Consider the following 24,375-nt stretch of genomic DNA (forward strand, 5'->3'; position numbering starts at 1 on the left):
GCTATTTATAAGGTTTCTAAGACCATATTTACTTTATTCCCGCTTTTTACATCTATGTGATAAAGACATTTATGTTGAAATTAAAGGTTTTCATTTTTTTAAGGTAAACTATGCTAAATCATAATCTGGGAACTTATTTCTTGTTTGCTTCACATATACGTCAAAGTAACTCTGCTGTTCTACGTCTTGTTATCTTCGAACATGCCTACAGGGAAGAAAAAGAAGATAAGGAGATTGAGGCAGAAGGAAAGCAAAGGAAAATATGGGACAGATATCGAGGCAGACAGGAACAAAGGACGGAACGAAGGAACGAGGGAAAGTTAAGACTGTTTTGCCATATCTGCAGAACGCTTTAGATAATAATGGAGGGAAGGTAAGAAAAAAACAGACAGGATGAGAAGGGCAGATATCGACACACTAATCCTCGTTGACAGAGCCGACTTTTGGTTGGCGAGAGCCGATAAAGTTGGTCTGTCTGCTACCAATTCATGGACTGTAACTCAACAAAGGCCCATGGTCCCTCCACGGAGGGACAAATCTAGAGATGGATGGATGAATGGATGAGGAGGAGGTAGGAAGATGAATAAAGAAGGAAGGAAGGAAGACTAGAAGGAGGAGGGAGGTCTGGCAGTCCCCCAGGCTTCGGTGTTGCTGGGAAAACGTAGCCTATCATACCGCCCACACTTCTTATGCCTCTCAAAGTGCATATATATCTCATCATTTTATGAAGAAATTGGCTTCTCTTACTCCCAAAGTTATATTTCAAGTTGAAAACCTCGATTTATAAGCATTTATATGTAAATATGATAATATTGTTAGCGTTTACTACACCTCCGAGGCAGTAGTTATTCAACAACAAATTTAGTGTCACACAGCGCGACAAAAGGCTTTGTGAATGCGTGCACTAACTCGTGACATCATCAAATAGTTGGTAGTTATTACCGCGGAGCTTTGTGAATCACACTTTTGTTGTTGAGGCCCAAAACTACGCACTAAATGCTTTGTAAATCCAGGCCCTGATAAATTAAGGCTGCAATGTGGACTGTGCAATATAAAACAATCTACATCAGTGGCAATTTTTTTGTTGGGGTTCATTGTGATTGTGGTTGTTGTTGGGCAGCTTCATTTTATCCACTTCCTGCTGCTCCATGATGCTGGGCAGTGGTGGGTGGTGGTGATGGGCATAGCCATAGGGGTTATAACCCAGGAAATAATGGGGATCAACTGTTTAGTCTGTCTGTCTTAAAAGGCCAGTTGCTTGTTAACCCGGTAGCAGTGGGGATCATGTTTCTTAATGGTCCCTCCAAGCGAGAAAAATGAGAAAAAATCACCCCTCACACAAACCATTTCATTATATATATCAAAGCATTTCTGATCTGATTATGTATCATCTATTTTGGGGGGTAAATATCATGGCACAAATTTGGCCCGTCGCTGCTACATGGTGAAGCCACAAATTTGGCCCGTCGCTGCTACCGGTTTAAATCACAGATGTGGTTACAAATTAAGGGTTAGGGAGTCATAAAATATGCAAATATTGATTGAGATTGAGCAGAAAATGGGTTAATAATAGTGAATGGGAAAAAAAAATGTGGCCCTGGAACCAAATGCCATTTCACCATAAGATTCATACAATGAAATTTCATTTCAGTAATGTTTTTTCAGGAACTTAACCCATTCATAAGGTGGGAGTCAGCTGTATACTTTCATATGTTCTCCTTAAAAGAACAATCAATCAATCAATCAATCGACTAGGATCCACACAGTTAACATGAGCTATTTCAGTGAGTGAATCATGAGCCATGAGAATTAACGAATTTGATGAATTGTCTGGTATGTGTATGTGAATTATTTAGTGTTAAAAGTTCTGGAAGGATAATGGGAGGTATTACAAAGCTATGATAGAGAAAGAAGGGCAGTGAAATTGCTACAGGGAAAGTGTAAAACATTTGCAAGGCCTTTAAGTGGATCATTGGTGAATGCAGTGGATAATGGACATTTACGACCATTACAGAGAGATAAAGTGGAATTCAAGGAGTCATAAAAAATACAGAAAATGATCAAGGTGAATATCCAATGAAAAACAATTAAACATTTAAATTGGTTAATAAAATACATTTGTAATATGGGAGTATGGAAATGGTGTGGAATAAAGTGTACTAGTGACAAAAAATGCATGTTCAGGTGGTCTGACATCACTGAACAAATGAAGGTGAGAAGTTGTAAGAAGATTTAATGGAGAAAACAGAAAAGGACAACCTAGAAGGTGGATCAAAATGCTGAAAGGCTGGTTAAATAAATGTAAGATGGAAATGTGGGATACTAAAGAGCTGGTGAGTGAGAGGCTAATATGGAAGAGGTTTGCAAACCAGAATGGGTGACAGAATGAAAGGAACATGACTGTATCCTTTCTTATCTTCTCATATCCTAAGAACATTGAGAGGAAAACAATGGTTGTCCACTCAAAGAGAAAAAGAGATGACAGTGGAGATAAATTTCTAATAGCATGATAACCCAAAGCATTAGGCATTTAGGAAAATAATGAGTATGTGAAGTATCTGCAATAAAACTAACCGACTTCAAGTCCTCTTTGTTCTTCTTTCTTCCACTACCACTGTTGGAAGAACTTGCTGACTGGTCGTGGTCATCATCCTGTTCATCTTCGTCCTGCTCTTCATCATCCTGCTCCTCATCATCATCTTGTTTATTTTCATTATCATCATCATCTTCCTCCTCAGATCCAGACTGCTTGTTATCCGAGTCTGAGTCTGAATTGTTGTTGTCAGAACTGTCAGAGGAGCTTCCAGACCCGGAACCACTGTTAAGATATGCAAATTAATGATATCTAAAAGCATGATGGCAATTATTCTAAATTGTACATATATCATACACACACACAACACAGAATCTGGTAATGCATGAGTAATTCAGGTTTGCCAACAATCTGGAATGAAGACATGTATATTCTATGGGAAAAAATCAGGATGCACCATAGACTTTGGATGCTCCCTACATAGGTTACACGATAAGGTTTTTTGTAATGTCTATTCATCTCTGAATATATCGCAAATTAATAAAGTAAAAAAAAAAAATTTGCATTGAAAATGGAAGCACCCTACCTGTGCCCTGTCTAAGTGTGGCTGAGGCAATGTTACTTGCAATTATGAGATCCCATATTGACAGCATAAACAGGTAGTCCTTGAGTTATGATGTATGCGACTTATGACTGATTGCACTTATGATCAGGCAAATAAAATTAGTGATTTAAAGCTAGAAAAGGTTAGTTTCATAGTCCTAAGAAACATTATAAACTTTCAAATTCAAAGATTACAGGGGAACCAGTATCAACTGATGCAGAAACCACATCAACATCCACAGATCAGATAATGGCAATCATTGAAAAAGGTGAGTACATTTGAAAACAACAAAACAATACTGAATATCTACCTCCATAACGGATCTAATGCAATAGGGATGAACCGATGTATCAGTATTGGTGGTATCAGCACATTTTTAGAGTATTGGTATCAGCTGATTTTCTGCCGATACTACCGATACTTGAAGGAGTTTTGTACATCGCATGTCACTCTTAAATAATTTTGTTCAATAGAAATTGGATTTTCTAAATTGTTGAAAAAATATTAGAAAAGTGTATAATTATCTAGTAGCATGATACTACATAGTTTGGAATTTCCCGCAATTTAATTTTCATCACTTTAAACGATAAGATTCATATTACTTTGAATAAGAGGTATATAATACTTAGTATACAGTATAGCCTTTGGTACCGCGGACGCATACAATACAGGTTTAGTACTAGTAGCTTCGGCGCGGGATTGGCGGAACCCCTCCACTCGCCTCATTTGCCTCAACTGCCTGCCTCAGTTGGTCAGACGATCGCCCTGCAACGAGGCACGCTGCCAGGATCTGGGGATTTCTTCACAATCTTCTGCCTAAATATACGGCAATTAAGATAGAGTTAACCTAGCTGAGTCAACTAGACCTCACGAGGCGCCTCCTCCCTCGCCCCTTGTCGAAACTCTTGGGGGGGGGTGTTAACACTTCCCTTCTATATTGGAACAACGAGTAATGGGTCTTTTTTTTTCTTAACATATGATATTGCCCTTTAGCTGCTGGAATTGTTGCATAAATAAAAATCAGTGCACAGGTTTCGGTATCGGTATCGGTCAAATATTGGGGTATCGGTATCGGTCAAAATTTTGGGATCGGTACATCCCTATAATGCAATTACTTGCATGCAAGTTGTGGAAAACTGTTTGAAATATTAATCAAACTAAGTCATCTGCAAAATAATGAAAAACAAAAAATTTACAACTACATTTGGCAAAATCTAAATAAACTCCATAGGTTACCTTCCACTTCCTGACCCGGAACCTGATTCACTGCCACCGCCTGATTTACTCTCGTTCTCGTTGTTGTCAGAATCATTGCCATTATCCGAGTCACTGCCTGACCCAGAGTGCTCCTCTTCACTATCAGAGCCACTGTCTTCAGTGTACTGAAAAGAAAAATGAATTTGCAGTAAATTATATGTTATAGCTTGAGTATCTGCATACAAAATTTACATAAGTTAATGATGGAATTTTGGTCTACAGCATTGTGAAGGCTTTCACTTGATCTACTATATGAACAAAAGTTACATCATAAACTATACAACTTGACTACCCATTGATATGATTTTTTACTGATCATGCACTTAAACATATATATGGCATTTTGTATTAAAGTTTCCTCTATAAGTACCAACTAATCGCAAATACATTAGATAACAAAATTACAAGAATATCCCACCAATCATTATTGAGTTACAAAGATATGCTCATCTAGAGTTGACATGGGTTGTTCAAATTCAAAGCTCTACAAATATGATACATAAGGAAGATTTTCTTTTACAGTATATATCTTAACCAACAATCACATCCTATTTTCAATATAACAAGATGTGGTTATCAAAACCTAGACTGCAATATAAACATGTTAATGTTTCCTATTTCACCATTCTGTGGTATAGAAATCTGAAGTGTTTGTGTGTGTGTGTGTGTGTGTGTGTGTTGTAATACAGAACTTACGTCAGCCTAATATGGGAAAAATACGAGTAACATCATCTGCAGTAACTGTCATCATCTTGTATAATTTCACTACAGGCACATCTGTTATACAGTAACTTAAATGCATAAATTATGATAAAAAAGCAATGCTAAGCAAAAACTAAGATTGCAGAAAATATATGCAACAGAAGTAGACAAGGTTGTAAAAAATTCTGATTTTTTTTTTAAGTAAAAATAAAATCAAAATAAGATTTTTTTATGCTATATGATTTTTTAAGTATTTCTACATTCTATATTTACTGTGATGGGCTACTGGTTATGGCTTAGGAATAGCTCCCAACTAGAACCAGAGTAACTGAGAAGGAACATTTTCACACCACCAAAATTACACTACTTCATTTTTTCCTAAAAATATTTAAAGAAAAATGGCCGAATCATCCCCACTCTTTCCTACTAAAATCTCTAGTGTGTTGTGACTGTTTATCTATCTGTAATTTTTTTAGGTAATTATGATAGGTATAGTCAGTTCACCCAAGTCTGAAGTGTGCATCATTACGCACTGGCAACCTGCTGTTACACGGCACGTCTGATTGCATGGATATTATGATAGCCTACAAACAGGAAACAGTCGTTAGTGCAAATAATATGCAGGTAACAATAACAAATACCATCAATTATAGTCAATTTTGATTTAAAAATTACCAGTACTATTGTAAACAGCTGTTTTGTTGATATAAAGCCTGCTAATTTTCTTGGTGGTGGACAGCTCAAAGACCGTTTAATAATTATAATCATCACTCTTGTATATTAACAAAACAGTCGTCAGTGTGAATAATATGCAGGTAACTACAACAAATACCGTCAATTAAAGTCGATTTTGAGTTAAAAATTATTAGGAGTCTTAAACAGCTGTTTTGTTAATATAAAGCCTGGTATTTTCTCGGTGGCGGACACCTCCAAAATCTGTTTGATAGTGCTAACAATATTTAAATCAAAATCAACTACAGATATATGTATCTATAACTTGCATATTTTCAGCCTAATGGCTGCCAAAACTAAATAAACTGTATTACTAATAGTAGTAGTAGTAGTAGTGAAACACCAGAATTTTTCTCTTTACTACACTCCAACACGGCCGCCGCGTGTAACGACACACGAGAAATTAATCCAGACAAGGAAAAGTTTGCCAGCGCCGAGGATTGAACCCACGACCAGCAAAACAGGAGAGCCACTCCTTAACCAGTCAGCCAAAGAGGTACCTCCCTCGCCGAGTGAGTTATGGGAGGCTTGCCGATCAGGCAAGTCAGCTGCACTACAGTAGTAGTAGTAGTAATAGTAGTAGTAGTATTTGTTCTAGTTGCCTATACTATTATTGATAATGATGCCTGTTTGCTATGTGTAGGCTATCATACATTCCTTCATCTGTATTTTCTCCTTCCTATGACTTTACAGTAACTTATCCCTGTAAAATCAGTTAAGAACTATTAATAATAAAACACTCCCATTATCCTAATGGATGGTAACAAATCACCATTTAAATTGAAACCTATCACAAAGGACAATGTCCTACTGCTGCATTATTGGTTAAGAACTATTAATAGATTAACAGACCCCCACCTTAACCTAATGGATAGTACTTGCAACCTATTGTGACTAAAATAGTAATCTCTCACAGTTATGTTGATTAGGTTTTAAGTAGATTCAACTATTTGCCAGTTCGGCAGAAACGATCAGGACCCACACAGGAATTACTGTAATGACAATGATAACATCATCTGTAATATTTCCAATTTCCAATTGGCGAGTCATGACTCCCTGGAGGGTCAAGGATTGACTGGGGATCACGTAGCCTTGCTAGAAACAGCTTGGGAGAATGATCTTTATAGCTTATCGATTTGACATTGCATTTAAAGATTTTATTCTGCTAGTGCTATGCACTTCTGTTGGTGAGTGTCACCTATCACCACTAAATAGTACCTTACCCTCATTAAAAAGCAACATAGCCACACACCCACTCTCCAAAAGGGCAGGTCATTATCATCATTACCGTAAATTACAGAAGACATTGTACCAGACGAAGCTCAGGGTTGTAACTCCAAACAAGTACATCAACCCATGATTACTATGACTGTTGACTGCCAAGTGGATGTTATCTGCTCCTTGAAATTAACTTTCTGCCTTGGGTGTTTCTAATATTTGTCTAATCGTGCCCTAAAATGTTCTGCTGTATCAACATTGATTATCCAATTAGGCAGGTCATTCCAGTTGCTTACCACATAATGGGGAAACCTCCTTAAATCATCTTGCTCTAGTCTTATATAAATAATAACTTCCCCTATCAATTCACAGGTATGATTAGAAAATGGCTTAAACAGCACTCTTCCACATTTTTTCATATTATTCAAGGACCAGTGACAGCTATATTGGGCTGCTTGCTTGCCCAGTGCCCAAAAGTATTTCTGTGTGCAGTGGCTCATCCAGCTGAGTAATGCTATTGAATCACAGAAATTCTATGATTATTAATGATGTGAAAGCAGTTTCCTATCAATTTGCCCTCCATATTTTCTTCTTCTTCTTGGGGTTTTTTATGGGGCTAGTTAGGCTATGGGGACCACAGCCTCTAGAGCCCCGTCAGTAGTAATCGCTATCCAGTGTTGTTTTTGGTCGTCTTCTGTCACCAGTGTGGTGGTTAGATCCTATCGAGTTGCCCCGACTTCTGCAGGAAGGTCTGCGTACACTTCAGGGCTTGGAAGGCTGTGTCGGGGCTGAGTGTCGCTGATTATCAATGATGTGAAAGCAGTTTCCTATCAATTTGCCCTCCATATTTTGATAATGTTGGAAGGTTTTCAAAATTATTGTACTCAGGTCACACTAATAATAAATTAATCCTCTATTGAGGGGAAACTTGAGATATTATTCTTCTTCCAATTCCAGTGATGATTACGTACATTGGTGAAAATTCTGAATACACAAAGTTCAAGGTGACTGAGCAGGCCAACACCATATATACCCATGCCAAGCTTTCTTGAGCCAAGTGAACCCCACCTAGACCTTATGGAAAGTAACTGCTATAAAATGGCAACCTAAAACCATTTAAACAACGTTGAAACCAACCTCAGAAACTGGTTATTTGACAATATTGTTATCAAAATTAATCGTTGAGTTCCCATGAGGTGGCTAAGATGCTGTACTACCCAGCCCTGGAAAATGATGATTAGCCCATACCTAGTTAACTTGCCTATATCACCATCACAACAAGTTAGGTGTAATTCTAGAGTAATACCATAATACTCAAACTAGACTTCAAATATTTCTATACTCCAAGCAGTAAACTTCCTGAGCCTGGACAAGTCTCAATGATCTCGCATAGCCCAACATCATTCCCTAGAAGAAAAAAAACTGATCTGTATCTCTGCAGTCAGGAAAGCAATGCAAACACTCCCTTATTAGGTGAACAGCAACAACTAGGAGGCAACTATCATAATAACCTTCACCTCATATCAGCAGTCACTGGAACAACAGAGCACCGTAAAATTAAAGATTCTATTTTTATTCAATAATGTGTTCAAAGAGGGAAGTGAATCGTTTAATTGCTAAGGTTACACTAGCGTCGCCAATGCTCGTCTGTGTATGAAGAGATGTTTATTTGTAGTGTTGATAAGTGTTGTGCTGCCAGCCGTTTGGGTGTAACTGTGTATTGAACCTGTCCACCTTGGTGTTAATTCCAACCCATTGTTTCTGCGTGTAAGGGTGCTATACCTACTAAACCCACCCAACAGTTACTATTCCTTGTACCATAGAGAATGAATGGATGGGCCAACCAGGTCAGTCAACATCGTGGTATTTTTTTTTTTAACTTACCTTCACGTCGGTGCACAACGCTCACTGCACCTCGATTTACTAAGCCCAGGTATTTTCCCTTTTATTTGTATCTCCCAAAACGAGTCATCAGCGGGCACACAGCAGCCCAGCCCCGGCGTGCTGCCCTCCCCGCCCCGCCCCGCCAGCTGATGTAAACAAACGACACTGACCTCCCTCATCGTGAGCCGGTCCGAGGCCCGCCGCCCGCAGATGTCTTCAGCCTCCTACGAGTGTAATCCTCTGAAAATGCTTCCTTTTCTCAGTTAAATCTCACTAGTTTCATTGCAGGATACAGCACAGAAGTGTTTGTGTGGCCAGGGAGGCTCAGCGCCGCTTCCCTCACGGCGTTACGTGGCCACCAAAGATGGCTGACGGGCGGCCATTTTACGGCCCCTCGTCCATAGCAGAGTCGTAATTTCCTATATTTTCTGCATCCACATTACACAGCGTATATTCTGCTCCTCTACACACACGATCAAGTACTTAAACCCTTCAGGAACACTACAGCTGCTAGACCACGGTACACTGGCGTCAGATGCCTCCAAAATGTCAAGATTTGTGGAGCAGCAGCCACAGTCTGCCACAGCAAAGTCCGTCAGCCATGTTCCTGTTACCCACAATCCCCGGGCCCGTGACGTCGCCCACACTCTGGTCTTCAAAACACACACCAACAAAAAATATTCCTCTATATACTCCCATGAGGCTCCCCAGTCCCTGCAGATGCTGCTGTTGTGAGGCTACAAAGGTCACATGAAACAAAATACTACAAAGATTTGTTTATTAATACATAATTTACAGTTATACAATATAAATAAAATAATTGTTGACTGCATATCAACAAGTACCTTGTACAGTACATGATAACCCATAGCCGTGACTACAGCTTCTTGGCCTTCCTAGGCCTCTGGCAGTTCATATCCATGATGGGCGTGCTGTCTGTGATGGACACCACGTTCAGGCCGCCCATCGTCAGCCCCTTCACTGCAGACTGAAATAAAATAAAAAAGGGGATGATAAATATGTGAATCTGATTTATTAATATGAAATCTTAAGTAGGGGCAAAGCAAGAAACAATACTAATGCAAAGGAAGTCTCGTATAGCGATAAGTAATCCTATCCATGAAGTAATTAAAACACTGGAACATTACCTAATTTGGTGTACTTACTTCATTTAGGTGAGGTATATTAAAAAAATATTACTACCACCAAGCAATTTGAAAGTTAGTAATCTGGGCACGACATCAACATAGATATACGTTTTGAGAAAAGTAATGGTTGTGGCTAAGAATCTAAATAAAGACCATTAAGTGTTTTCTTTGCCTACTGATGTGCAAATAGTATGCAAGTGTTGTGTGCCATACTGGAGAACAGACCCTTGTTTGGGTTGGCACACAAATCATGGGAAATTGTGTATAGTGACTGGACGTCACGCTGGCTAATAGCTTGAGAACATGCAAACCATGCATTAATGTATAAGGACGCTGGTGCATTGGCTCCCTGACACCAGAAATGCAAGCAGAGCATGCAGGTTGATTTCTATGGGCATGAATGATGGGACAGTCTGAACAGTGGCACACAATGAGGCAACACCTTCAAAATATACTCCAAGTTGAGGCAGGAAGTGTTTCTATTAATGCTATGGGAACATTTGCAAATTGGAGGAAAATAAATTTAGCAAAAAGATTGAAATGCAAAGCAAGGCCTGACATTGATAATGCTTACTAGGCATCCATTATCCATAGCAACCAACAGGTTTAAGTGATTACTAGTGCCAAAATAAAGAAAAAAATTAAGAAATATGAAAATTAGGGCACCCTGTACAAAAATATTTTCTCAAAGCTGTTCGGATTTAAATTATTAACTTAAAAAGTGTACATAATCTAATATAGCATGAGCTAGTTAACTGTCAGAAATCATGGTTACATTTTTACTGGGTAATAGGTACCACAGGGTAAAAATTCCTGGGAGACTGAGGATTGAACTGGTACACTTTCCAAGTTTATGCATGATTAGGAGAAATCTTAAATGGATCTCCTCAAGCAGTAGGACAAAGGGTTGGGCTCACTTCACCCTAGAGGACTCATGGCAGAGTGCACTGTCAAAGACAAGACTGAAAGGTCTGGATTTAGTGCACTTTCCACACCTCTGTAAGACCACTAGGTGGGTCACTGTCGATTGGTGAGATGCACACTTTCCCTGGTGAACTGTGATGTTACTGGCTTGAATGGGTATTACTGCAAATAAGGGGTACTATGGATCCTTATGTTTAAGCCTGAATGGGTATACTTTCCCTTATATGAACCTTTATGTTAAGTATACATCCCCTGGTAAGAAATAAGATGGGCACACCTATGGTGAGACCTTAAGGTGGTTCACTATTCACCTGGTGGGACCTGGTGTTAGGTACACTTCTAGTAGAAACTAGATGGATACACTTCCCCTACAAGAGAACTCAAGTGAGTGCATTAAATTTGGGAGATGAGAATGAGCACACTTCCCCTGGTAAGGGGGGAGGGGGGGGGGGTTCACTTCCCCTGGTGGAACCTATACAATATACATGCACACTTGCTCTATTGGAACTAAGGGTGGGTGTTCCATTACTGGAACCTGTGGGTGGGTGTTAAAACTTCTGGTGGGATAGGAAAGTGTTCTTCCTCTGGTGGTAACAGGGGGTACACCTTCCTTCATGGCACCCAAGTAGATACACTTCCTCCAGCAAGACTGAGCTGAGAGTCTTTTCCTTTAATGTACTTTCCCTGGTGAGAACCTGAGGGTGGGTACACTAGCACTAGGTGATACACTTGCCCAACTAAAGTCTGTTTCATTCCATCTGTCCACCAACAAAGCGGGAATTTTGATAGAGGTGGCACCTGCCCATTTCTAGTTCGTGAATGCGTGAAAATCAATCGTCATGATATATTCACGCTTATTTTTCAATAATATATTTGAATGTTTATTTATACAAAAATAATAATAATAATAATAATAATAGAAAATCAATCGTTTGCATCGATTAACATACAACTACACGAAAAGACAAGCTTGTATCAAATAACAAGTCACGTCATGCTCGAACGATTGATGGTTTTTCAAATTCTTTGATTGATAGCTCATTTCAGGTATATTAAAAGACATCTGGCTCTGCAAGTGCAAATAAAGGGTATCTTAATAATTTACAGCACGTAAATAACGATTAATAATGGAAATAACATGAAATAGTAAATAACTGTTGAATGCGATTCTAGGCTATTTTGAATATTAGGCTGCCCATGTTATTTACATGCAACACATCAAAATTCCTATGTATAGACACTTGCAGAGTCGTATGTCATTTTATGTATACCTGAATGAGATGAAACGAGTATCTGAAAGGCTATAGATCGTTCGAGTATGATCAAACTATACTGTGTGATAAACAAGTTGTTCCTTCGTGTGCTTATATGGTGTATTATCGATGCAAATCTTGTATGCGGTTCATATACATTTTTTTTTTTTTTTATACACAAACATTCAAATATATCACTGAAAATATAAAGTGGATCTTCACACAATCACGAACTAACAATGCGCAGGTGCCACATCTACGTTTGCGAGTGGACAGACGGAATGAAAGACTACAGGTGTGATGAGTGGGTACACTTTCACCGCTGGATCTAAAGAGGATAAACTTCCCCTGATGTGAATGAAGTGAGTGCCCTTCCCCTAGTGGGATGCCATTATAGCATACACTTCCCCAGATGGGGTCTGAAGGGTAATTTCCACTGGTGGGACCTGAGGAAGATTTTACTTCCCCTAATGGGACCGATGTGTGGGTCGAGGAAGGGAGCACTTCCTCTGATGGCTTTTGAGGGTGGGTACACTTCAAGTGGGATTTAAATGAGTGCCCCTGCCCTGTTGGAATCTAACAAAAATAACTGAGGTGGGTACACCTCCCCTGTTGAACTGAAGGACAGATCATGTACACTTCCCTGGTGGAACCCATTAGGAGTGCACTTTCCTTTGTGGAATCTATGGGAAAGAACACCTCCCCTAAAGGACCTAAGGGAAGGGGCACACCTCCCCTTGTGGGAGCTTAGGGGTGGGGTACACCTCCCCTTGTGGGAGCTTAGGGGTGGGGTACACCTTCCCTGGTGGGAGCTTTGGGGTGGGGTACACCTCCCCTTGTGGGAGCTTAGGGGTGGGGTACACCTCCCCTGGTGGGACCTAAGGGGTGAGGTACACCTCCCCTGGTGGGACCTAAGGGGTGAGGTACACCTCCCCTGGTGGGACCTAAGGGGTGAGGTACACCTCCCCTGGTGGGACCTAAGGGGTGAGGTACACCTCCCCTGGTGGGACCCAAGGGGTGAGGTACACCTCCCCTGGTGGGACCTAAGGGGTGAGGTACACCTCCCCTGGTGAGACCTAAGGGGTAAGGTACACCTCCCCTGGTGGGACCTAAGGGGTGAGGTACATCTCCCCTGGTGGGACCTAAAAAGTGGATTGCAATTATCTTGTGGGACCTTAGGGGTGGGGTACACTTAATCTTGTGGGACCTAATGGGTGAGGTACACCTCCCTTGGTGGGACCTTAGGGGTGGGGTACCCCTAATCTTGTGGGACCTAATGGGTGAGGTACACCTCCATTGGTGGGACTGAAAGGGTGGGATACATTTCTGATGGGGCCAAAGGAGTGGGGTACACCTTCTTGATTAGACTTAAGGGGTGGGGTACACCTCTCTGATTGGACCGAAGGGGTGGGGTACACCTCCCTGATTGGACCGAAGGGGTGGGGTACACCTCCCTGATTGGACCTAAGGGCTGGGGTACACCTCCCTAATTGGACCTAAGGGGTAGAGTACACCTTCCTGATTGGACCTAAGGGCTAGGGTACACCTCCCTGATTGGACCTAAGGGGTGGGGTACACCTCCCTGATTGGACCTAAGGGGTGGGGTACACCTCCCTGATTGGACCTAAGGGGTGGGGTACACCTCCCTGATTGGACCTAAGGGGTGGGGTACAGCTCCCTGATTGGACCTAAGGGGTGGAGTACACCTTCCTGATTGGACCTAAGGGGTGGGGTACACTTCCCTGATTGGACCTAAGGGGTGGGGTACACCTCACTGATTGGACCTAAGGGGTGGGGTACACCTCACTGATTGGACCCAGGGGATGGGGTACACCTCATTGATTGGACCTATGGGGTGGGGTACACCTCCCTGATTGGACCTATGGGGTGGGGTACACCTCCCTGATTGGACCTATGGGGTGGGGTACACCTCACTGATTGGACCTATGGGGTGGGGTAGCTTCCCTGGTTGACCTTAGGGAGGGGTACACTTCTTGGGACTCCAAGAGATGAGTTACACCTTTGTGGGGTAGGGTATAGTTCCCCTGGTTAGACCTAAGGGGTAGGGTACACTTCTATTGGGACCTAGAGGATCACAACCCCGGTGGGGTTTGAGGGCAGATGTATTTTCTTTGGTGGAAATCAAGGGTGAACACATTTCCCAGCTGAGACCTGAGGATGAATACGCTTCCCCAGATGGAATCCAGAGGTGGATACACTTCTGCTGGTAGACCCTAAGGGTGGGAAAGTTTCCTTGGGCCTGAGGGTGGGTACTTCCCCTGGTGTACCTGAGTGGGTACACTTCCCTTGGTAGACCTGAGGGTGGGTACACTTTCCCTGGTGAGATCTGAGGGTGGGTACAATTTCCCTAGTGAGATCTGAGGGTGGGACGTAGTGGTGGGCAAACTTCCATGATGGGACCTGAGGGTGGATACACTTCCTTTGGTGGGACTGGAGGGTGGGTACAATATAATAGGACCAATAGGAAGGGTTACACTTCCCCTGAAGGGATGGGATAGGATAGGTACACTTGCCTGGTGGGACATGAACAAGGGTAACTACCCCAGTTGAGACCTAAGGGGAGGAGAAACTCTCCCATGAAGGAAAGTAGGGTGGGTACATTTCTTCTCGGGGAAGCTAAGGAGCAGGGAAACTTTGACAAATACACGTAATTGTATCATTGAATTAGGCTCTTCTAGTGGAGTAAAGGATAAAGCTTTAACTGTAGACTGTTATGATTGACACATTCTTCCTGTAAGACAGTCAATCTTTCTTTCCTCTGGTCTTGAGGAAAAGTGAACGGAGCAAGGGCAAGTACTTTTCCTAAGGCAGAGGGGTTAATGGATGACTATTTTGCACGTATTTATCTGTATAGTATGGGAGTGTAAGTCCACGTCCAGATGCACTGGTGGAATTGGGGTGATTCACCTTTCCCAGGTCTAGTACATTGGCACAATTTCATCAGTGGGAAATGACAGGGTGAACTTTCCACGATGGGGCACGGATGAATACAATCCCCCTAAACTAATGTGTGTAATATATATATATATATATATATATATATATATATATATATATATATATATATATATATATATATATATATATATATATATATATATATATATATATATATATATATATATATATATATATATATATATATATATATATATATATATATATATATATATATATATATATATATTATATATATATATATATATATATATATATATATATATATATATATATATATATATATATATATAGACACACACACACACACACACTCTCTAGAGTGTCTCAAAAGAGAGAGAGAGAGAGAGAGAGAGAGAGAGAGAGAGAGAGAGAGAGAGAGAGAGAGAGAGAGAGAGAGAGAGAGAGAGAGAGAGAGAGAGAGAGAGAGAGAGAGAGAGAGAGAGAGAGAGAGAGAGATATAGAGAGAGAGAGAGAGAGAGAGAGAGAGAGAGAGAGAGAGAGAGAGAGAGAGAGAGAGAGAGAGAGAGAGAGAGAGAGAGAGAGAGAGAGAGAGAGAGAGAGAGAGAGAGAGAGAGAGAGAGCATGAGAGAGAGAGAGAGAGAGAGAGAGAGAGAGAGAGAGAGAGAGAGAGAGAGAGAGAGAGAGAGAGAGAGAGAGAGAGAGAGAGAGAGAGAGAGAGATAGAGAGAGAGAGAGAGAGAGAGAGAGAGAGAGAGAGAGAGAGAGAGAGAGAGAGAGAGAGAGAGAGAGAGAGAGAGAGAGAGAGAGAGAGAGAGAGAGAGAGAGAGAGAGAGAGAGAGAGAGAGAGAGAGAGAGAGAGAGAGGCAGTAATTCAATGTGTCTTGTATGTAGCTATAGATAGATAAAGCTTAAAGCCTTCAACTTTAGCACAATCTTCTGTAAGCCCTGTTTAAATAGAAGAAAAAAAAAAGAGAGAGAGAGAGAGAGAGAGAGAGAGAGAGAGAGAGAGAGAGAGAGAGAGAGAGAGAGAGAGAGAGAGAGAGAGAGAGAGAGAGAGAGAGGGAGAGCGAGAGAGGGAGAGCGAGAGAGGGAGAGAGAGAATGAGAGAGCAGTCTCAATACAGCTCATTTTTTATGTTCATATAACCTAAATGGTACAAATATTTATGCCTATGTCAATTTTTCTAATGCTTCTATTATTATATTATTATGATAAGCTACCAAAGCCTCCCTTCAGGGTGCAGATACAACAAGTTGAACCACATAAAATACAAAAGGTACTGGAGAGAAGCAAAGGCAACGAATAGTTAAGAAACTGGCCTGTTAAAAGTTTTGTTTAGTCAGCGCAACATCTGTGGTCATATGCCGGAGAGAGACAGAAGGGGAAGGAATTGTAGGAGAAGGGAACAGATCCCAGGAAATGGGACACAACCCCCAATTAATAACTGGTACCCATTCACTGCTGGGTGGATAGGGGCGTAGGGTATCGGAAAAGCCGCCCAAATTCTTCCACTCCACCTGGGTAGCGAACCCAGGCTCTCTCGGTTGTGAGCCAAGTGTGCTATCCACTACACCACGAAGTCCCCGCATAAAGGACAATCTAATTGGGTAACTGATTCCATAAATTTATCAACGACTGAAAAAAACATCTTGAGAATTGTCATACAAAAATTCATAGGATTAAAAAGCAAGATCGTTTTGACTAAGAGCAAACCTCGTGACCCGGGCAGGAGTAAAAGGATCAGGCAAAGCATTACGTAAGGGATGCCGATTATTCTTAAAATCTTTAAATAAAATGATAAGGGTACCAACATGACGCCGATGATCAAGATCAAGAACAAGTGCCGGAGAAATAAATTTAATTGAATTGATAGCAGACATCCAAACAGGAGCATAATACTCAAAGTGAGGCAAAATGAATGCATAAAAAGATTTGATTACAGTTGAGTCACAAGCAAATATTTTGAAGCACTTACAAAGTAAGCCTGTCTTCTGTGCAATAGTGGAAGACATGGAACGGATGTGATTCTCAATGTCAGTTTAGAATCACGAGTGACTCCCAACAAAGATACAAGAAACATCCTTAATCTGTTCACCAAAAATATGCAAACAAGGATGAGGTGGATTCAAGGTACAGGATCTACTGATGGTAATGGAATGTGATTTATTTTTGAGCGAGTCATTTGGACCTCCACATGTACATCAGAATGAAGAACATTAAGCTGTGCACATCCCTGTACTAGCCTTCATACCACAAATACAACTTTCAAGAGGATTGATCAGCTTACTTTCCTCTGGCACAGAAACATCACTTACAATGGTCAGATTGATACTACTGTAATTAATGTGCTGCAAAGCTACTTCTGAATTCAGTTCCCAAAGTTTGCACAGGAATTACACTTCTCGGTGAAAAAGAATGATTAATTATGTTTTTCATTGACAGGAGACTAATGGAGGAAATCAAAAACAAAAAAAGCTATTGTCAGTAGAGTACAATGGAGGAAACTGTAGCTTTCTTATAAAAAAAAAAAATGCTCTTACATAGAGAGAGAGAGAGAGAGAGAGAGAGAGACCACCATGTAGGCAATTAAAAATTAGAGATAAGCAAATGAATAATCAAACACCTTGGTAATGTATGAAGTGTTAGTATCCCTTGGGCAACTGCCAAAACGACTGACTGAGGAGCAAACTATAGCACTAAGATATAGTATACAATCATGTCAGAACTGAAACGACCAAGTAAGACATAATGCAGATTGAAGTACCTAGTCCAGTGTGGAGTCAGATAATTGTGACAGCAATCAAAATTAAGAACCAATGGAGTGGAGATGACCTATTAAAAGTGCTTGTGACAATTAGTTTATATATCTGACAGATGATGAGGAAAGGGATGGGGAAGGGAGGGTAGATGAAGTTAACACAATTATGAGGGTTAACAACTCAGATGTGAAATAAATTAGCAAAATGCTAATAGCTGGCCATATGGCATGAACCAGGAATAAAAGATTTCATTTGTATATCAGCATAACCCTAGATTAACCAAATCAAAAGGAAAATAAAGTAGGATAGGAGTAATTCATATAATAAAGGGTTGAGGACATGGGGCCATACTTTTGAAACGAGTTAGCCTGAGGCAATCAAATGTGTCAAGCTATACATCAAGTGCATAAATTTTATGCATTTATTTCCTGCAAGATTTTCTGACATTAACCCCCTGAAGGACAAGTGACCTGCAGGCAAAAATATTCAATGGGTTCCATAAAAGGATGAGTTTCCCACGTGAAGATGCCTTCATTTTCTTTTCTTTCCCTAGTTTCCTCATGACCTTTGCTATTATTCTATATCCTAAATATACTAATCGACAACCTTGGGCCTAAATGCACGCATACATAGGCCAAGGTGGTCAGTCACACAGCTAGTAATGATGGATAAAGGATGCTCTCTTCGACATATCTAGGGAATTTGCTGGGTCCAGTGACACTGAATGGGATGCAGTTTATCAACAACTTATATCGTCAGATTCTGACTTTCCAGGCAATAATATTTTGCCTCCAGGATTCACCTCAACTCCCATCAAGCCACAAGGCCCTCATCCCGCTAAACCACCTGCCCCGCCTATTCATAAAATATCTGACTCAGATGACGACACACTCCAGTACGTAGGACTCGTCACACAACCTCAAAGCAGAAGTACACAGCAAGCTGCACATCACGCCACTTTTGACCTGCCTTAATGGTGGTACAACTTAAAAAATAAAAAATAAATAAATAAATAAATAAATGTTTTTGTTTCTGCAATATCTACAACTTTAATTCTATGAATTTTTTTGTCCAATGAATGTGAAATTTCAACTTTTTATTTTTCCACAATCTCCAGTGAGATTACAAGACAAATTTATACCATTAGAGCTAGCTTAAAATCCTAAAAATTTCTTAAAACAAGTTTTTACAAAATGGGTTTTTTTCATTCTCAGGAGTCATTCATCAGATTTACTACATCCCTTAGGGGTTAATTGGCCTGCAGGTGATTCGGTGTCCTACCCTCCCTTAGGATGACTTGGCAAGTTTTTTTAGGCCTATCAGTGTGTCTTGATGCTACTGAGGGGAAAATGGTCAGGTTGTTAGGGAGGCTTTGGGAGCACAGGAGGGGAATTAGGTTTGTAGGGAAGCATTATTTACACACTGGCACATGAATGGAAGGTGTACGAAAGTATGGACGTAACAATCACGATGACATTTGATACTGGTGTACAGAGGCTGGGGTAGCTGTCTAGGGGGGGTGGAGTGTGTTAGAAGGATGTTAGAAGGGTGAGTCTTAATGGTTGGAAAAGTTATTATAACATATCTGCATCACTGGATGAAGGATGGAGGCATCAAAAAAATAGGTTATGAAGATGTGAATCAAATGATCATTATTAGCCTTCCTTTTGGGTTATGTAGTAACTCTTTAACCCGGTAGCAGCGACAGGCCAAATTTGTGCCATGATTTAAACCCCAAAAAATAGATGATACATAAATTGATCACAAATGCTTTGATTTTTATTTTGAAATGGTTTGTGTGAGAGATGATTTTTTTCTCATTTTTTTTCGCTTAGATGGACAATTAAGAAACATGATCCTCGCTGCTACAAGGTTAAGCAAAAAAAAGATAAAATGGTTGACACCACCATAAACCTTGTATATATATTTTAGAGGTTCAACACCATATGTTGTAAAAGATCAAAATAGAGGATCCTCTTTGGAAAGTTTGGTTTAGTCGGCACAACATCTGTGGTCATATACCGGAGAGAGACAAGCACACTAGATAAACTTAGTGATGCAGAACTTATCGAACAATACAACTTGGAGACAAGAATTTTGTGATGGATAGTATGAGATGCCCAATAAGAAGAAATATGGCCATAACTAAACTTGTCACCAGAAAAATGTAAAAATACAGTAGCAACAAATAATGCTATCATCCTTGCCATGTGTCTTGCATACCTTTTTCTTTGGATAGTTTTATGCTAAATCCTTGATTTCTTTAAGTAAAGGCCATAGCTTGAGGTCAGTGAATGCATACTACAAGACCTATTCAATCTCAGGCCCCAGTACCAAACCTATATGGTTCCCAATGACTACAATGGGCATTGTATAAAAGGTAGGTATAAAAGTTAGGTCAGAGTAGCAATCTGGAGAGAATAAGACAAGGGAAAGAATGTAAAATTTGATGAATGGAAGAGGATGGCATCCCTTACACAATGCTTTGCCTGATCCTTTCACGAGGGTTGCTCTTAGTCAAAACGATCTTGCTTTTAATCCTATGAATTTTTGTACAACAATTTTCACGATGTTTTCTTCCATCGTTGACAAATTTATGGAATCAGTTACCCAATGAAGTTCTTTTTGCAGACATTTCTAATGATAAATGATATACTACAGATAGCTACACTAAGATGCCTATCAACAATGGAGCAACAGCCAAGCAACCATTACCTTGCCCCCAGATTAAGGCAAACAATGTTTATTCCAGTTATACTAAACTCTCATTCCAATAACTATTAAATAATGATTTAAATTGTTCAGTGTTACAGTATGAAGTTGGCATCACTGATCTATTGGCAATTATTAATTGAATATACTTTTTTCCATGGGCAAAAATCTATAGTTTGTTATATGCAGGGCATAAGTATCATGTCAATCTGTTGCCATAATATGAGCTCCATTTTTGACAGTCACTGGAAAAGGCCAAAACTAATACAATTGGTATATCAGATCTAATTTACATGCAACCTCACATTTGTCAATGCACATGCACATTAACCATAACCTGAGTTGAACACTCACCATTCGACCAGGTCCAAGTCCTTTCACCTTCACACGCACATTCCGTATGCCTTTGTTCAGCACTCGCTGTCCCAAATAACAAGAAAGTGTTACCATAGTACTTCTCTACTAGCTACCTTCAATACATGCAAGCCTGATTAACAAGCTAACATGACAGGCAATATGTAGTATATTAATGAGAATATTTTTATCCTCATTAATCATTGATCATCCTATTGAATCAATTCCATTCTGAATGATAAAAAAAATACCTGAACAATCATTTCAACATCCCAAGTTGTCATACCATCATGGTACACTTTCAATGGAATGTATGATTTGCTACACATTACTACCGTCACCACATTCATATACGAGTAACCAGAATGCAAAATTTCACACTCCTCATACATATAGATCAACTATATGAATAAGGTTCAAGTGTTTAATTTTACATTCTGGGTTGGAAAATTCAGCTCCAGATATATTTGATAAGAAAAAAAGTCAGGACACTTCAGTCAATACTCAAAATTATAAGCTAAAATCCCAAACTATCATTCAAATTAAGAGGTTAGATGTGAATAGAATATGTAGACTAGCTTAAAAAGTTTGTTAGAGTGGTACTATATATATTTTGAGGAGATCTATGTCAGTTGGAACAATTTGTGGGCATTATGCATCAAAGTAGAGCCGTCAGTCTATCACCAAAGTTGCATCTAACCAGGGCTGACCCACGAACCTGCACTGAAACATGCAGGATGCAATGAAAAAGATACCAAATAAAAGCAACGTACCACAGCCAAGCTGATAGCAGTGGCCTGGGCAGCAATGTTAGTCCCTTTTCTTGTGTTCTTGAAGCCCTCAACTCCACATGACCGGTACATTTCAGCCACACCTGAAACAAGAGAGAGACCAACGAAATAATGAGCATGCTGAATAAACCGAATTACATAATAGGTATCAGGGTTTTCCATAGCTCATATCCCCCCCCCTTTCCTCAGCACTGTAGATCTATGTTTCTGCATACCTTTAGCATCTGTTACAGTCAGAAGTGTGTTATTTTTTGAAAACCTTGCATGAATAATGGGAAGATCAGCAAAGCGCACTCCATCAAACAACAAGTCTGGGGTCTTCTCATCTGGAAACAACCCATCACTCCTATAATTAAAAAGTAGAAGACTATTTACTTCGCAAGAAAACATGGGCAGTGCTAGTTATTAAATTACCTATATACAACCAGCATTGTCTATTTCATGATGACACCATAATACTATAAATTCATATGAATCAAAATCCCTATTTGTTGAGGAAAGTTTTTTTTAATTTGCAATGCAATCATCAATTTGTACCAAATTTTGTCACCCTTACTATCTATATTAAACTACTTTTCATAAACCTGATGCAACACCTACAAAATATAACTTAAACAATAATAACTTTGCCATTGAGCTATTTAAATGAGAATCTTTTTAAAGGGGTCTGAATGGATACATTAGTGTCCTACATACTCTATTTTAATGAAAGAAAAAGTTAGAACATTGTGGCAGTTATCTTTTCCATTACAAACCTCTGCTTGTGATCTAATGGTATAAGTTTATAGATTAATATCACAAAAAGACGTTGCTCCTAAGCTTTCTGGATAAAGAGCTATATAATGATGGCCATCAAGGCACCCTAAAAAAGCACTCACACCTTTGCCTATTCCTAAGATTGGCTAACTAATAATTGTTAAGAGGATTCACTGGTCATTATAATAAAAAACTAACAAGAAACTGCTGCTTGGGCTAATATTGCATAAAGTATATTTTCAAGCACTGGTTATTTTCATTGAAAAATGTTGTTTGCATGTATACTGCTTAAGCCAATTTGTTATTATCCAACAAACTGTAATCTTTGGCTGCATGCAATATTTAGAGGTTAAAGGGCCAACAAGGAAAATTTCATGATCTACAGCACTGACTTGGTTTCAAAGATAAGTTTTCATCTGAGAAAAAATCCCATATACAGTTTTTGCTGACTTTAACATTAAGTTTTAAGCTCCAATAATTCATGTAATTGCTTACATGCATTGTGCAACCTTATTTAAAGATTTCTTGACAATACTGATATTAATGGCAATCAAACTTTAAGTGTGGTTACTTCAGGAGCTATTCAATATACACATTACTTGCCTTCTTGCATGCCTCCAATTCAAGTGAAAATCTAACCAATTTACCATCTCCACATCAATCATCATAATTATACTTACTGAGAAATGACTCAGGCACATAACTTACCTCATCTACCACACCAATGGCCTTGCCTCCTGAAGGGACAATGACACCTACGGACAAGAGCAACCTGTACACATCGCTTTCCTCGCCAACACTCAAAACACAGCCCTCTCTAAGTCCCAACCACTCTGACACACACTGGGGGCGACAAACGCGACCATTTCACGGAACAAACATGGCCATCTTAAGGGAGCACCTCACACTGCCGGCACGGGGCTAGAACATCACCCCGAGATCTCCTACCAACTGTTTGACGGGCAACGAAGTCATGACACTCCAAAACAGACTCCCAATCAATGTCGAACAAACTACGATCAAATTTAGCAATTCCTTACCTCGTCTCAATTGAGGACGCATGAGGGCTAAGCTACACGACTGTTGGGCCGCAGAAGGGGCTGCAGGGGCCCGGAGACACAGCCCATGCCCTGGTGGTCCTCCCGGCGCCCCAGACCTCTCCTCAACACACCAGAATGGACACAAAGCCGGCAGAAAAATGGCGCACTTACCCGTCACAGCAAAGGAACTAATGGAGGACTTGAAAGACACCTTACTCACCCTCTAATGCTGCTGTCTATGCTGACGGCTGCCTCGCCCTCCGTCCCCTCGTCCCGCCGGGGCATGGAGGCGAGCATTTCCTTGCGGCCCTCCGCCTTGGTGACCGCCGGGCTGACGTGGAGGCCCCTCACGCCCTCCCAACACCTTCCTGCACACAATTTTCGAGGAATATCATGCCCGGGACTTCCTTCGGCCGGAATTCGCGGTGTCAGGGCCCCGGCCGCGCCCCTGGCTGTCCACAGGGTCCTTGCCACCGCGCCCCGCAGCATGCTCGCCAGTGCCACCCTCACGGCAACAAAATACACCACATTCGCTGCACTTTCCTCTTCGAAATGGCGTGGCTGGGCGGGGGAATGGTGAAGGGAGTGATCTGACGTCGTGGTTGGGGGACACCTCACCCTCTCCAGCGAGTATTTTCAAAGCTCAACGTACATTGGCTACCTTGGAAATCCTTAACCAATAGGCGTCCAGTATTGCTCCGCTTCTCTCAGAGTAGCCAATCAGCTTGTGTCTCTCATGCAGCACGTGTCTTCACAACACTTTGAG

The 24,375-nt window shown here is 40.5% G+C and overlaps 2 protein-coding genes and 1 long non-coding RNA gene across 35 annotated transcripts in view; all 3 read right to left on the minus strand.

Moving 5' to 3' along the window:
- The window catches only part of LOC127006339 (chromodomain-helicase-DNA-binding protein 1-like), a 60,843-nt gene extending 51,304 nt beyond the window's left edge, over positions 1 to 9,539 (minus strand). For both annotated transcript variants that reach the window (XM_050876174.1, XM_050876171.1), the window contains exons 1-3: positions 9,101 to 9,539; positions 4,374 to 4,519; positions 2,575 to 2,818 (exon numbers count right to left, since the gene is read on the minus strand). In XM_050876174.1, coding sequence (XP_050732131.1) covers positions 2,575 to 2,818; positions 4,374 to 4,519; positions 9,101 to 9,109 — 399 coding nt within the window. In that variant the 5' untranslated portion in view covers positions 9,110 to 9,539. The remainder of the gene's footprint in view (positions 1 to 2,574; positions 2,819 to 4,373; positions 4,520 to 9,100) is intronic.
- A 155-nt stretch (positions 9,540 to 9,694) lies between these two features.
- Positions 9,695 to 24,184, minus strand: LOC127006355 (28S ribosomal protein S11, mitochondrial-like). Its single transcript, XM_050876226.1, has 5 exons — positions 23,830 to 24,184; positions 22,029 to 22,159; positions 21,796 to 21,896; positions 21,023 to 21,088; positions 9,695 to 9,918 (listed from the first exon to the last, which is right to left on the minus strand). The coding sequence occupies exons 1-5, from the start codon at positions 24,096 to 24,098 to the stop codon at positions 9,808 to 9,810; spliced, it is 678 nt and encodes a 225-aa protein (XP_050732183.1). The 5' UTR covers positions 24,099 to 24,184; the 3' UTR covers positions 9,695 to 9,807.
- Positions 12,379 to 15,295, minus strand: LOC127006359 (uncharacterized). Of its 32 annotated transcripts, none has more exons than XR_007759534.1 (5): positions 14,136 to 15,294; positions 14,040 to 14,103; positions 13,944 to 14,007; positions 13,398 to 13,911; positions 12,379 to 13,232 (listed from the first exon to the last, which is right to left on the minus strand). It is a non-coding gene; the product is annotated as an uncharacterized LOC127006359 (long non-coding RNA). The 32 variants fall into 32 exon arrangements; XR_007759547.1 differs by having other exon boundaries at positions 14,040 to 14,089; positions 14,122 to 15,294; XR_007759533.1 differs by having other exon boundaries at positions 13,332 to 13,495; positions 13,562 to 13,911; positions 13,944 to 15,295.
- Positions 24,185 to 24,375: the final 191 nt, after the last annotated feature.

This window comes from Eriocheir sinensis, chromosome 3 (genome assembly GCF_024679095.1).
Source record: "Eriocheir sinensis breed Jianghai 21 chromosome 3, ASM2467909v1, whole genome shotgun sequence".
In the NCBI taxonomy this organism is placed as follows: Eukaryota; Metazoa; Arthropoda; class Malacostraca; order Decapoda; family Varunidae; genus Eriocheir; species Eriocheir sinensis.